Source organism: Pelodiscus sinensis, chromosome 1, assembly GCF_049634645.1.
Source record: "Pelodiscus sinensis isolate JC-2024 chromosome 1, ASM4963464v1, whole genome shotgun sequence".
NCBI lineage: Eukaryota > Metazoa > Chordata > Testudines > Trionychidae > Pelodiscus > Pelodiscus sinensis.
The window spans coordinates 151560267-151574894 of NC_134711.1; the positions used below are offsets into that span (position 1 = coordinate 151560267).

At 41.0% G+C, this 14628-nt stretch overlaps 1 protein-coding gene across 1 annotated transcript in view; it reads right to left on the reverse strand.

Moving 5' to 3' along the window:
- Positions 1–8648, reverse strand: part of IMPG2 (interphotoreceptor matrix proteoglycan 2) — an 83920-nt gene extending 75272 nt beyond the window's left edge. Inside the window, exons 1-2 of the mRNA XM_075907641.1 lie at positions 8105–8648; positions 5785–6045 (exon numbers count right to left, since the gene is read on the reverse strand). Of these exons, the coding sequence (XP_075763756.1) occupies positions 5785–6045; positions 8105–8195 (352 nt within the window). The 5' untranslated portion in view covers positions 8196–8648. The remainder of the gene's footprint in view (positions 1–5784; positions 6046–8104) is intronic.
- Between the last annotated feature and the right edge of the window lie 5980 nt (positions 8649–14628).

Below are 14628 nucleotides of genomic sequence, written 5' to 3' on the forward strand. Positions count from 1 at the left end.
TATTGGGGCAAACTCACACTCTTATGAAAGGTCCTGCTACAATGGCAAGGGACTGGACTTGATGACCTCCTAAGGTCCCTTCCAGTTCTAGGATTCTATGAAAAAAGGTTCTGTGGGCTCTTAATGTCCATGCAGAGTTAACAGGGCCTTGGTTTTAAAGCTAGGCTCTGTAAGCCCGATACACAATACAGCCACGTGAAACTCAATTGATCTATTGTCGGAGGAAGAAGCTGAAACTGCCAGGATTCTAACCTGGGGTGAAGAAGTCCAGGTGTTTCAAACCTCATGCTAACACCAGTGTGGTAAGTGAATAATACTTAGCATTTTTAGAGCATTTCCCCTGTAGAATTCAAAGCCCCTAACAAAGACAGTTAAATCTTGTTTCCAGTTCAGAGAAAACCATGGCACATAATGATGTGGTATGTCAGTGGTAGAACCAGAAAGCCTGAGTTTCAGCCACCGCCCTAGTCATCAAAACAGATTACATGTTAGTCCACTAGACTGCATTACTGTCAAGCAGTATCCACAAGAAAAAGATATTTACAACAAATAAAGAGGAAACCACTTCCTAATCTTCCTCCCTTCAGTTTCTCTGATGAAAAAGAATATTTTTCCAGAGACGTTTTACATCCAGTTGCACACACATACCCCTTTCAGAGGGGAAAAAAAGTCTTTGTTTACAATTCTCTTCCCTGAAGATTGACACTGTTCTTTTGAACATAACCATCGAAAACTTCCATGTGAGGCTGTCTGAAATCCTATGTTAAAACTTTGCCCATAACATGCCCCTCACCCATCCATATGGGATGCACTAATTCCCCAAGGAACTGTGTCTTTGCTTTTAGCATTTATCTTTCTGAAGAGAAAGAGTCACTTAGCCTATTACATCTCACTTGATATGCAGGGATTTGTGAGGTTAACAGGAGGGACAACATGACAGTATGTTGGACACCTAGTAGGGGGTGGGGCAGCTTGCTGGTCATTTGTGTAAGTGGGCAGTGCTGAAGTTTTATCCCCGTTTAATCCCATTAGTGCTTCTTAAGAGTTGAATTGTGCTAGGGTGGCTAGGAGTACTGAATAAGTAGGAGAGTCTATTCTAAAGCAACAGGATGACAATATCTTCTCTTGTTGCTTCCGCGAAACTGCATGGGTCAGAGTGTAATATGATGAGACTCAGGATCACAGTAGTAAAAAGAATGACTGACACTTCTAAAGTACTTCTCATCCAAAGGTTTCATTAACCTTTGCCAAAGTATAATATAAATGCATATACACACAGATCCCACCCTCTGCTGTTGAAATGCATGTGGGGTTGAACACAACAACCTTTAAATAGCACACAGCAACAATTACAAACAATACCAGCAGCTCTAAGTCTTTAAACAGCACACATCACTTCCGTACAGACAGAGCAATCTCCCTGTAGGAAAAATGGAGCTTTATAGCTGCACACGCCTAACACCTTACAATCTCAGATAAAGAAGAGGGTAAACTCGTGCTTCCATCACAAACCCCAGAACATGTTGTCCCTGTATTAAATCTGGCATGAAAATGTGCTTGGTTGGAAACAATGAAGAAAAGGGCCATACAGAGAATGAATGATGCACTGATTTACTACATTAGCCCCTTTATTTAATTAAAATGCCTGCATTTTTCAGTCCATTTTTTCAGGTGGATTTGTGTGGTTTTGTTTTTAAAGCTACTTCTTGTATACCTTTACCTAAGGTTACCCATCAAATTCCAACTTCAGTTTTTCTGTTAGGATGCCTCGATCAAAATCATTTTATATTCCTGTGATTCAATAATTATTACTGAAATCATATAATTAAAATCCTTTTTTTTTTTTAAATGGGAGAGAGTCATGAACCAAAACTTCCTCATTCCAAACTTTGAGGGGAGGAAGATTTTTCAAAATCCAAACTGTGATCCAAATTTTATAACACGAATCCCTAATACCTTTGGGTCAGAACCAACTCAAATTTAGGAAGAAGAGAGGCATAATCTTGATCCCCATCTAAATGTTGATGGCTCAGTCCTACCTCTGGAATAACCAAAGCCATTGGATAAAATATAGATAAATATGAATTTAAAAACCCATGATTCATTCCCTTAAGAAACACTTTTCTTAAGTACAGCATTGAAAATCACCTCTTTTTTCTTCATTAACTCTTGTGCACAAAATATTCACTAATTCCTTCTTCTGTAATTAGTATTTTCAAGTTTCATTGTGTATTTTTAGCACATCTTCTGTTATTCACTATGTGAATTACAGGAATCTAACATCAGGACCACATCATGCATTCGATTTCCATGTACAATATTCCCACAAAAGAAAGACTCTCATTGAATTTGATGGGCTTTAGATCAGGATCCAGGTCTCTCTAAAAATCAAGGTCTTGTCTTTAGTTGATTTTTGAGTATCATAGAATACTATTACTGGAAGGGACCTCAAGAGATCAAGTCCAGTCCCCTGCCCTCATGGCAGGACCAAGCACCATCTCTAGACCATTTTTAATAGATGTCTGACTATCTAATCTGCTCTTAAATATCTCCAGAGATGAAGATTCCACAACCTCCCTAGGAAATTTATTCCCATGTTTAACCACCCTGACAGGAAGTTTTTCCTAATGACCAACCTAGACCTCCCTTGCTGCAGTTTAAGCCCATTGCTTTTTATCCTATCCTCAGAGGCCAAGGGGAACAATTTGTCTCCCTCCTCCTTATGACACCCTTTTAGATAACTGAAAACCTCTACCTTGTCCCCTCTCAGTCTTCTCCTTTTCAAACCAAACAAGCTCAATTCTCTCTCATAGCTCATGTTCTCTAGACCTTGAATCATTCTTGTTGCTCTTCTCTGAACTTTCTCCAATTTTTCCTCATTTTTCATGAAATGTGGTGCCCATAACTGGACACAATACTCCAATTGAGGCTTAATCAGCGCAGAGTAGAGTGGAAGAATGACTTCTCGTGGCTTGCTCACAACACTCCTGTTAATGCATCCTAGAATCATGTTTACTTTTTTTGCAACAGCGTCACATTGACTCCTCATATTTAGCCTGTGATCCACTATGACCCCTAGATCCTTTTCTGCAGTATTCCTTCCTAGACAGTCACTTCACATTTTGTATGTGTGAAACTGATAGTTCCTTCCTAAGTGGAGTACTTTGCATTTGTCCTTATTAAACTTCATCCCTATTTACCTCAGACAATTTCTCCAGTTTGTCCAGATCATTTTGAATTATGACCCTATCCTCCAAAGCAGTTGCAGCTTTGTATCATCTGCAAATGTAATAAGCATATGCTCTATGTCAATATCTAAATAGGCTGAACAGAACTAGTCCCAAAACATCCCTGCGGAACCCCACTTATGCGCTTCCAGCATGATTGTGAACCGTTAACTCCTCTCTTGAGAACAGTTATCCAGCCAGTTATGCATCCACCTTATAGTAGCCCCATCTAAGTTGTATTTGACTAGTTTATTGTTAAGAAGGTCATGCAAAACTGTATTAAATGACTTATCAAAGTTAGGTATACCTCATTCACCATTTATCCCTTATCTACAAGACTTGTTATCCTACCAAAGAAAGCTATCAGATTGGTTTGACATTATTTGTTCTTTACAAATTAATGCTGGCTGTTACCTATCACCCTATTATCTACCAGGTGCTTGCAGATGATTTCCTTAATTACTTGCTCCATTATCTTTCCTGGTACAGAAATTAAACTGACTAATCTGTAGTTTCCTGGGTTGTTCTTATTTCCCTTTTTATAGATGGGCACTATATTTACCCTTTTCCAGGCTTCTGGAATCTCTCGTCTTCCATGATTTTTCCCAAAGATGATAGCTAAAGGCTCAGATACCTCTTCTATCAGCTGCCTGAGTATTCTAGGATGCATGTCATCAAGCCTTGGTGACTTGCAGACATCTAACTTTTCTAAGTAATTGTTAACTTGTTCTTTTTTTATATTTTATCTTCTAAACCTGCCCTATTCTTACTAGCATTCACTATGTTAGGCATTCCTTCATCATCAGACTTCTTGGTGAAGACCATAACAAAGAAGTCATTTAGCATCTGTGCCATTTCCAAGTTCCCTGTTATTGTTTCTCCCTCCCCACTGAGAAATGGGCCCATCTTGTCCTTGGTCTTCCTCTTATTTTAATATATTTATAGAACGTCTTCTTGTTACCCTTTATGTCTGTAAGCTAGTTTGAACTCATTTTGTGCCTTTGCTTTTCTAATCTTGCCACTGCATATCTGTATTTGCTTATATTCATCCTTTGTAATTTTGTCCTAGTTTCCACTTTTTATATGACTCCTTTCTGAGCTCTTGTTGGGCTCAGATGAACTTAGCTATAAAAGAAAATGTGAAGAACCCAGTGGCTATGGCATAAGTGAACTGATGATGAACTATTAAGTTTCCCAGCTGCATACATAGCAACTGAATAGAGAATGCTGTGCACACAGAAAATCAAGGTATCAGATGGCAGCAATGCAAGAGTAGAGGGAGCTAGAGTGAAAAGAGAATTTCCTAGAGAGCCTTCATATACCTCCCAATGGTACCTTCTTAAAGGAGGACAACAATAATTTTAGACCTAGATTTAAACAACAGGAACGGGACAAGATCCAACTTAATTTATTTAAGTTGGCAATGCTGTATCATGAAGAAGAATGGGTAGAGTATTTCATTTGTGCTGCAGGAGTCATCCCATCATTATTCAGTGCTTCCAATGCTATTTTAGCACCTCCTATGCTGGACGTTTGACACACATCAAGGCCTTGGGAATTTTATTATGAAAGTGTTTATGTTACATACCAGCACTGCCTACTGACTCTTTGTGAGATTCTGATTCAAACAGGTCTACGCTATAGAAATCCCTCACCTAGCTACTATTTCAGAAGTTGAGAGGGAGAGGCATGTGAGACTCCTGAGCATAGAAAAAAGAATGGTCTGGTGGTTAGGGAGCAAAGGCTGGGACTGGGAAATTCCAAGGTTCCAATGCCTCTCTGGCCACAGACTGTGCATGACTCAGCCACATAGTTTAGCATAGAAACAGTGATGTGCAGCTATGCAGCATTTTAAGTCAAGACACTATCTACACAGACAGAAGGCCAGTCAGCCTGAGTACTCCACTTCCTGAGAGGCAATAGCTAGGTTGATGGGAGAATTCTCCCATGGATCTAGCACAGTCCACACTGGAGATCAGGTCCATTTAACTGAGTCGATTAAAGGAATGGATTTTTCACACCCTGAGTGACAGAGAGATATACTAACCTAATTTTCCGGAGTGTTGACCATGTCTGTGTAACTTAGGAACCTAACTTTCCTTACATGGGAAAGTTATGCCAGTTATAACTTCACAGATGAATCCTTATCCAGAAAAAGGGTTTTGCTTTCTTCCCAGTTAAGTTTAAACCCCTTACAAAGCAAGACATATTTAATTCATAAAGCCCCTCATATTCTGGAATAAGGATGTTCCCATAGGAAGTCATATTGGTACAGTAGTATTGGTTATTGGGTAGGAGCTTGATCACAGGGACTGAGACATATCTAGGACACAAGTGGCTACTAGGGATTGTTAGCTCATATGTAATTATTATGTGATACCAAGAAACAAAAGCAAAATTTCTTAGGCCTTATTTCACCTAAGGCCTCTTTGCATGATCAGTATTAATGTTTGTAACTTTTAAAAATGAATTTTTAACATCCATTAAGCATTCAATGGTTGTGTCCCTACTTACCAAAACACTGCTAGAGCCTACAGAGCCTACTGCACCTACTTACCTCTGAGTTTGAAGAATTTCAGATGGTTGGCCAGAGCTTGCTCACTAGTCTCATCTGGGCAAATTTTAACTCCACTAGAGAACAGGATAGATCTCTTTCTTCGAAGCAACACACGCCGGTTGTGTTGTGCCTTTTCCATGAATTCAGTACGTTGTGTGGATTCAGGAGACAGGGAAGGGTTTACTAATCGCCAACCATTGGGTTGAGTTGTTGGTGTAGTATCTTTAGCCTTGATTTCCTCTGCAGCTGAGTAAGGTTCTGCTGTAAAATCAAACCACACAAAAGTCTCAGATGATGCAGTTACATCATTCTCTGTACCCAAACACTACTGCCCTGGCTCTCTGGGCAGTACAGTGATAGTTGACAACCTGCAGTCCTTGAGTTGGACAAACTTTGAATTGACTTCAGTGGGAGTTTTAACTAAGAACCATAGAATTTGACCAAAAGGGATTAGGTTTTTCATTACTGTCATTTTAAAAGGGCCCAGTTCTTCTCTCAGATGCACTGGTGCAAGTGGGCAGGGTAGCAAAGATCTATTTATCATAAGAAAGGTGTTGGGATTTCCCCTGCTCCTCTGAATTTACCTTACCGTGTGTTATCAAGGGAATGTATGCCTTCCAGCTACATTTTCATTGGTCTGGTTCATCATGCAATTATTTTCACATGATCACTTGGCTAAAGTTTAAATCAATGAGCTCAATGGTTTTACCTCCAGAGGGAGTGGACTCAAAAAAAATAGCTTATGAATTTGTATTTAAATGTGACCAAGTACTCCATTTATACACAATACAAGCAGCAGCGTAAGTCCATAGCAGCTAAAAGTTCCCCCGCATTGCTGCTCCAACATACCTCAATCCTCACCTGGAGAGACCACTTCTAGAGATATGGAGGGAGTTTTGTCTTTACGGCCCATTCAGGGCTTTGGCCTCTTTTATGTCATTGCCAGTTAAGGTCTACATCTAGTTCCAAATAGGTAGGTATCCTTTAAAAAGCTACCACTAGAGTTGGCAAGCTTTTTGTGCTGCGTGGTTTTCTAACATGCTGCAAGTCATCTACCCCCAAAATTCTGTCCTGGTGACGGCTGATTGAATCAGTCTTTATTTTACATAATTTTAACTTCCTTACAAAATCCTGATAATGAACTATCAGCATTATCGCCCTGATCCTGCAAACATCATGTACATGTTTAACCTTATCTGAGTTAGCCCGACGAAGTCAGCAGAATGATCCCAAGACAACTGACATGCACGTAAGGACTTGCTGAATCAGGACCTAAATAAGGGAAGAGTACAATTAAGGTAAGGGATGGAGATGTTCCCTGTATTGCATGCTTCCTTTCTAAGCAACTCTTGTTTCATTTTCATTTCTCTGAACTGAATTGTGAAGTCTGCCAACAATCAGCTATTATATCGCCTTCCCTTAAGTAGTCCGCCAGCACATGGCACAGTAAAGAAAGAAAAAGATGATTCTAAAGGCATTAACTTGTTTTATTTTTATCTTCAATTAGTCCCCCACACACTCCATCAAAAATACCACAACTTCCTGCATGCTGGGAGAGACCCATCTAGCAGTAAACATAGTCAGCATAGTCAGTCTCTGTCATACAGTCAGATAACCCCAAAACATCAAATTCTATCATTTCAAGGGAATATCATTAGCAAACAAAATGAGATGGAGGAAGAATAGTACGGGATCAGAAGTATTCACCACAGCAACAGTGGTGATAGAGATACAGAACCTTTCATGCCCAAGTGCAGTGAACTCTGCCCCATTGAAATGAACAGGAACGTTGTTTAATTCAATGAACCTAGGTGTAAACCCTATGTACTGTACATACCTACCAAAATTCAGCCTCCTCTGGGGTGGAAACCAAAAGCCAGATTGTGCACAACCATCAGAAGAAAAATAAAATGTTGGCTAGCTTTCCTGGGTAAACCCCTATTCTTTCTAAAGTACAAGCTCTTATAATTCATACAATGCTGCAGGATCTCTGATATTAAGACTTTTCACTGTTAAGTAATCAAGAAAAAGCAACATAAAAAAATGCTTTTATTGGTATTGCATTCTGGTCAAAACTTGGAAAGGGTCACATATCAAAATTCAACAACCTGTAACTATATCTACTTAACTTACCACAATGTAAATCTAGAGTAACTGCATGGAAACCAGTGAAATTACTTCTGATTTACCCAAGTATTACAGAGCAGACCTGGTCAATATTATAGTACTTCCATTCATCTTACTTAAACTAAAGTTCATATAGTGTTATCATTAAGGCATTAAAACAAGGACATGAGAAAGAAGATAAGAGTTGCATTACCTGTAAATACTTGAAGATCACCTTCAATCAACACAAAAATGAAGATACCCAGATGGATTTTCCAGGGAAAATTCAGCATATTTATTATCATTAAAAAACAAAGACAAGGGGGGGAAAAAATCCCTTTTTAGCAGTCAGTTGCTTTAAATGTGTTACTGAAACACCCAAGAGCATTCCCTTCTCAAAAATGTACTGACGTCACAGGTAATTGTCTTTGATAAAAGGATTAGTATTATTAAACCGCAATAGAAATCAGTCAAAATGTCTCAGATGATTTTCTTTCCAAAGCTAGTGTAGTATTCCACTTCATTGCAGAAATAACAAACTGTGTTGAAAGCAAGCTCCTTGGAGTTAGCAGATGGATTGAGGAGACAATTTTTTAGTTTTAATCTGGCCAGCTAAGCTCTTTACCGGAGCTCGTCATGTGGTTAGCAAGGACAATACCTTTCACACTTAATGAAGCACATTTTTCATTGGCTCTTCAATTTCCTTTTTTTTTTCCCCACATGCTAGCCAAACATCATCCATTCATATTAAGATCAGTTTCTCAGTGGAAGGTCTTCATCATCAACACCTTTGCTCCTTTGCCATATGTATTAGTTACAAATATTTGGGAAGATTTAAAAGAACGTGCTGATTGACTTAGATCTTGACTCTTCCCCCTTCCCATAGGTAGCAATGTCTCTACTCACTTGTTTCTTCAGGTGACAGAGCTGGCAAAGTACTGCTACATCAGATAATCACAATGTACAGACCTTACTCTATAATACCCCTGTCCTTAGCATAACAGAAAGGCTGCTCACTCCCAGATTATCCCATCCATTTTTAAATATTAACAAATGCATACTATAAACAAGGCATCGTACTGACACCAATTCTTAACAACTCTTTGCTTAAAAAGTAAGCAACTTTAAAATGTAACAAGGAGAGAGTACAGTAAACTGGAGTGCTGTTGCAGCATGCTGTGATGGGAGAGGAGTCCTGCAACAGAAGCCACCTTATTTTCTGGGAGAAATTTGTCATGGAGTGTGAGGACTTACTAAATGGGCAAGACATCATCACCAATCCAAGTGTCCTGACCACAACATCAATTATTCCTAACACATAAGCTCTCAATCTGTGGTCTGTGGAGCACTTGCTCATGGTCCAGAGAGAATTGGCTGGTCCCACTGTGCTGATTTTCCTTGTTTACAGCATCTCACCTGCATTCAAGACACTAAAAAGACATTACACGGGTTCCAAATGTTATTTTTTCATATAAGGAAATGGCTGCGATTTGTCACAAGGATGTTACACAATCCTGAATGGAAGATCATCTGCATAATCACAAATGGGAAGAGAATTGGCCATAAGAGAATCTCACTGATATGACAGTCCACATTATGACCAAATTTTGAGAAACTATATCCTAAAACCATATTATAAAAGGCAAAAAGGGCCCAAGAACCTGCATATGGGGAGGGGAAAAATCAATAATTTAAGGGTTTGACCACCAAAGAAAATCAGTGACAAAGATGTTTAGAAAAGTAAGTTTATGAGGGGAAAAAATTCCACACCCTAAACATGTACTGGTGGACCAAATAACTGAACAACAGCAGGATGCTGGTTTCCCTCCTATGAGTATTTATGTACAGGCAATCCCCGGGTTACATGGATCCGACTTACATCGGATCCCTACTTACAAACGGGGTGAGGCAATCCCGCACTAGCTGCTTCCCCCCAGCAGACCAGGGAGACGCGAAGCTAGCGCTCCTCCCCCCCCTAGCAGACCAGGGGGACGCGGAGCGGCTTTTCTCAGCAGACACCTCAGCTTGAGAATAAAGGACTGAGGGAAGTGAGGTGTGGGAGAATAAAACTGAGCTCTGGAGAAATGTTTAGCTAGAGTTTCCCCTACAATATGTACCAGTTCCGACTTACATACAAATTCAACTTAAGAACAAACCTACAGTCCCTATCTTGTACGTAAACCAGGGACTGCCTGTACTTCAAGAAAAAGGAACAATTGCTTTGAGCAGTAAAAGGAGTTATTTCTAGAAGCAATAGGGTTAAAATCAAGTAAAGGAAAATGTAGGCTAAACATAAGAAACATTTCCCAATACAGAGATTTGTTCAGCTGTGGAACGGTCTTCCAAAGACCTGGAAACCCTGGACAAAAATGAGATGGGACAGAGTATCTGGTACAGGCCATTGTCAAGAATATAGCAGACTAAATGGACCGTTGATCTGACTGGGTATGTCAATCTTAGGTTCTGTGATAGCTTCTTGCACAGTTGCCAATTTAGCTGAACTGAGGACAGAGATCTGTATTTCCCAAAAATTACTTTCCGTTCCAACATTTCTTGGGCTTCCACTAGCATTGGTGTGGTTATTAAACTTGGCCAAAGATGGGGAGACATTACCACACTGGGTTAATTAAATGGTGCCTACTAGGGATATGTTATTTTTAATCAGCATAGAGTGATTTTTGACCCATGTGAAAGTTAGGCTATTGTACAGTGAGTTCTTATAGGTCAAAACATCACTTTTGCTTTTAAGTAGGCTGTGCACATGAAAGCTCATGATACCATCTACATGTTTTGTTAGTCTATAAAGTGCTACCAGACCATTTATTGTTTTGTTCTACTAAGTAACAAATATCATGATATTACAAAGCAGTGATTTTCTTTGAATCTTCCTTTAAAATCGCATTGATTTGAAAATTTCCAACTATAGATTCTTGAGGATTTTAGACATTTTGTCTTTTCTGACAACACTGCTGTTTGTTGGCGCCCATAAAAATCTCATCTATATAAAAAATGTTCCCACTATCTACCATTGTGCAGTTGGCCCTAGACTACAAATGCTAACAGACACAGGCTCAGGTATTTATCGCCACAAAACCTTGTCCGAACACATTTTTACGACAACAGAAAAATGTGCCCACATTAGAGCTTGCACTCTTGCTGGAAAACAAGTACAATATTTTCTAGCAGAAATACAACAGTGAAGACTAATCCTGAGTGATGTTGAGCAGGTACTCGGGAGTTGGATAGTATGAAGCTTGACTACCTTTTGCTATCACCTACCTTCACATTTCTGATGGCCATTTCTGTGTCTACGCTACAGAGAAGTCAGGAAAAGATATGCAAATTGCAATTTTTTCCCCCATGAAAGAGGCTTTTCCAAAATTTGGCCCGTCTACACAAATTTTGGAAAAAAATCCTCCTCTTTCGGAACATCTCTTATTCCTCTCACTGAGAGGAATACAGGGATGCCGAAAGAACATGTCCGCTTTTTCGGAAACTGTTCCGAAAAAGTGGACTCATTCCTTGGATACAGCAGATATCTCCGGTAACCTGGAAAAACTGCAGTCTAGACATAGCCACTTTTCTAATGTGGGCAGTATAGACATAGCCACTTTTCTAACGTGGGCACAAAAGCCTTTCAAACATGACTATCGTAACACTAGCTCATGTCAGCAACTTCATCAGGGATACGTTGAGGATTTGCCCTTAAGCAGTTATGACAGTAAAATGCACTATTTAGAATGTACTGTACCATACATCGTTTTAAAATATCTTAAAAAATGCAAACCAACTAAAAAGTTGTCAAAAAACTCGTGATAAAAAAACTTGCCGTCTCTTGATTCAAATGAACACATGCCTCCAGTACCTACAACTTAAAGTAAATTTCTGCATTTTAAAACAAGCTACAGGCAGTCCCCGGGTTACGTACAAGATAGGGACTGTAGGTTTGTTCTTAAGTTGAATCTGTATGTAAGTCGGAACTGGCGTCCAGATTAGGCCGCTGCTGAAACTGACCGCCAGTTCTGACTTACATACAGATTCAACTTAAGAACCCCAAGCTTCCCCAAGTCAGCTGCTGCTGAAACTGATCAGCACTGATTCCAGGAAGCCTGGGGCAGAGCAACTCTGCCTCGGGCTTCCTGTAGTCAGCGCTGGTCAGTTTCAGCAGCGGCTGACTTGGGGACGCCTGGGGCAGAGCAGCTGGGGTGCTGCTGGGTTGCTCCAGTAGCACCGCTCCTCGGCGCTACTGGACCAACCCAGCAGCACCCCAGCTGCTCTGCCCCAGGCGTCCTGATTCAGCCACTGCTGAAACTGACCAGCAGCGGCTGAATCAGGACCTGGGGCAGAGCAGCTGGGGTGCTGCCGGGTTGGTCCAGTAGTGCCCAGAGCGGGCGCTGCAGGACCAATCCGCAGCGCCCCAGCTGCTCTGCTCCAGGGTCCAAAACAAAAGCCTGGTCTGCTGGGGGGGGCACACTAGCCGCCCCCCCCCCCAGCAGACCAGGGACACGGGGAGCAGAGCCGCAGCGGCAGCGGGGTGCCGCGCCTCTGAAGCTTTGCTCTGGCAAAGTCTCAGAGGCGCGGGACCCCCCCGCGGCTGCGGCTTGAGTCCCGGTGCCTGTGGTCTGCTGGGGACGGTCCCCAGCAGACCACAGGCACCGGGACTCAAGCGGCAGCAGCGGGCGGGTTCCCGCGCTTCTGAGGCTTTGCCAGTAAGTCGGATCCGCGTAAGTCGGGGACTGCCTGTACTTTAGAACTCTGATGGCTAAACCAAATATTTTTACATTTGATCCTAAAAATTCATACTTGCTGAAACACACATATGCCAAATTTAAGACCAAAAGAAATTAGAAGCCAAGATTCAGGTGGCACTTCAAATAAAAAAATCTTGATTATCATTACATTTCTCATGTGTATCAGCAAATATATCTATCACCTTGATAGCTCTAACACTTAGTTTTGCTTTTAATTGTCTTTGAGTGACTGCTAAGACGCAAGTATATTATTTTTGTTACAATTTTCCTGTAGTGAAACTGAAACCTGTTGAATGCATAATACTGTGCAGAGTTTTAAAATAATTTCTTTATTGCTATTTGTTGTTCATGAAGAAAACAAATATATTTTTCAAATTAACACATCACAAAAATATAGAAATGTTTCAACTACAATTTCTGCTGAGCACGAAAAGGAAGATGCTTTATCAGAAAATAAACACTGTGAATTAAAGATATGGCCAAGGGAACATGTCACTGATTAACATGTCTAAGACAGACTTAGGTCTCTGTAGAATCCTCCTTTCTTTTCCCCTCTTTCATGGTTCAAGTACTGAACTTCTGAACTATCTCATGTGATTGGATTCCTAGGAATCTGATTACGCTTTAATCAATATCTGAATCATACTCCAACCTCCTCAGAAACATATTGTGTGTTATCTGAGTAAACAGCAGCAACTTAGATTAATTTAGTAAACTATTTCATTTCTAACACTTCTACATTTAATCTGCCCTTTAAACGTTTAAGTCTTCGGGTGTGTTTAGATGACAGGGTTTCGTCAAAACTATACCTGCATCTACCCTGCCGCTGAGTTCTGTGGACATGTCGACAGAATTCAGCAGTTTTGTCGATGGCGGTAAACCTCATTCTACGAGGAATAACTCCTTTTGTCGACAGAAGGCGTTATTGCGTCTACACTGTCACATCAACAAAGCGGCTTGCTTTGTCGACAGAACTGGATGTAGTCTAGACGCTCTTTGTCGACAGAAGCATGTCGACAGTATCTGTCGACAAAACTTCTGTCGACAAAAGTCTGTAGTCCAGACGCACCCTATGTCTTTCGCCTCTTTGGAGCTGATGATCTGGACCACACATTTCACCTTGCTCAGTAATTTGAATGAAATCATGGCAGACTGCCTGCACTTACCTTGTCACAATATTTTTAGCACCAATATGGCTATTTTCTGTAAGAAAATTTTTTCAGTCCCTGCGAAGCCTTTTCTTTCTGACTAGTTTGCTGATCTTAAATCTGCAAACAGAGGCCCAGACCTGCTGACAGGAGTGGGGTGGGGAAGTAAAGGGGCCAACTGATCTAGGGCCCGGGGATTCAAAAAAACCTGGTGGCAGCTGCTGGAGCTCCAGAACCTTTAGAATTGCCTCCAAAGTGCCATACAGTATGCTGAGGGCCAGCTGGGGTGAGGGGGGAGGAGGAGAAAAGGGGGCATGCTGCAACGTCTGGGCAGCACTGGGGGCTGGTTGAACCCCACCTATTCTGAGGCCCCATCCCTTTTGGGAGCCCAGAGCTGCCACCCCCCACCCCCCACACACACACACACATTGCTCATGTGTCTGACGATCCTTTTGGCTCCCCTGCAGATGCCTAATGCAGTACAGCCCTCTCTGCCACTATCAAGGTAAGAGTGCTGTCTGTGATTTTTCCCCTTTTTTTTCCCACTTGTGGGGTATAACAAGGATCTGCTAAAAAAGTTAATTTCAGAGTTTAGATCTAGAACTTCGGTCTCAGGTAAGATGGGTGATTTACAAGAGGTCTATGCCTTCCATTCCAATGGACAAATCCAGCAACCCACAAACACTTTTTAAAAACACACACCTGAGGTATGACTACCTCAGACCTTTGATGCTTGCTGATGATTAGTTATTTACACATTTTAACCAAGGATTTATTTCTTGAAGCTTCATATCTTCACCTGTTTCTGCTGGGTTACTCTTGTGGTGATTTGCTGGACG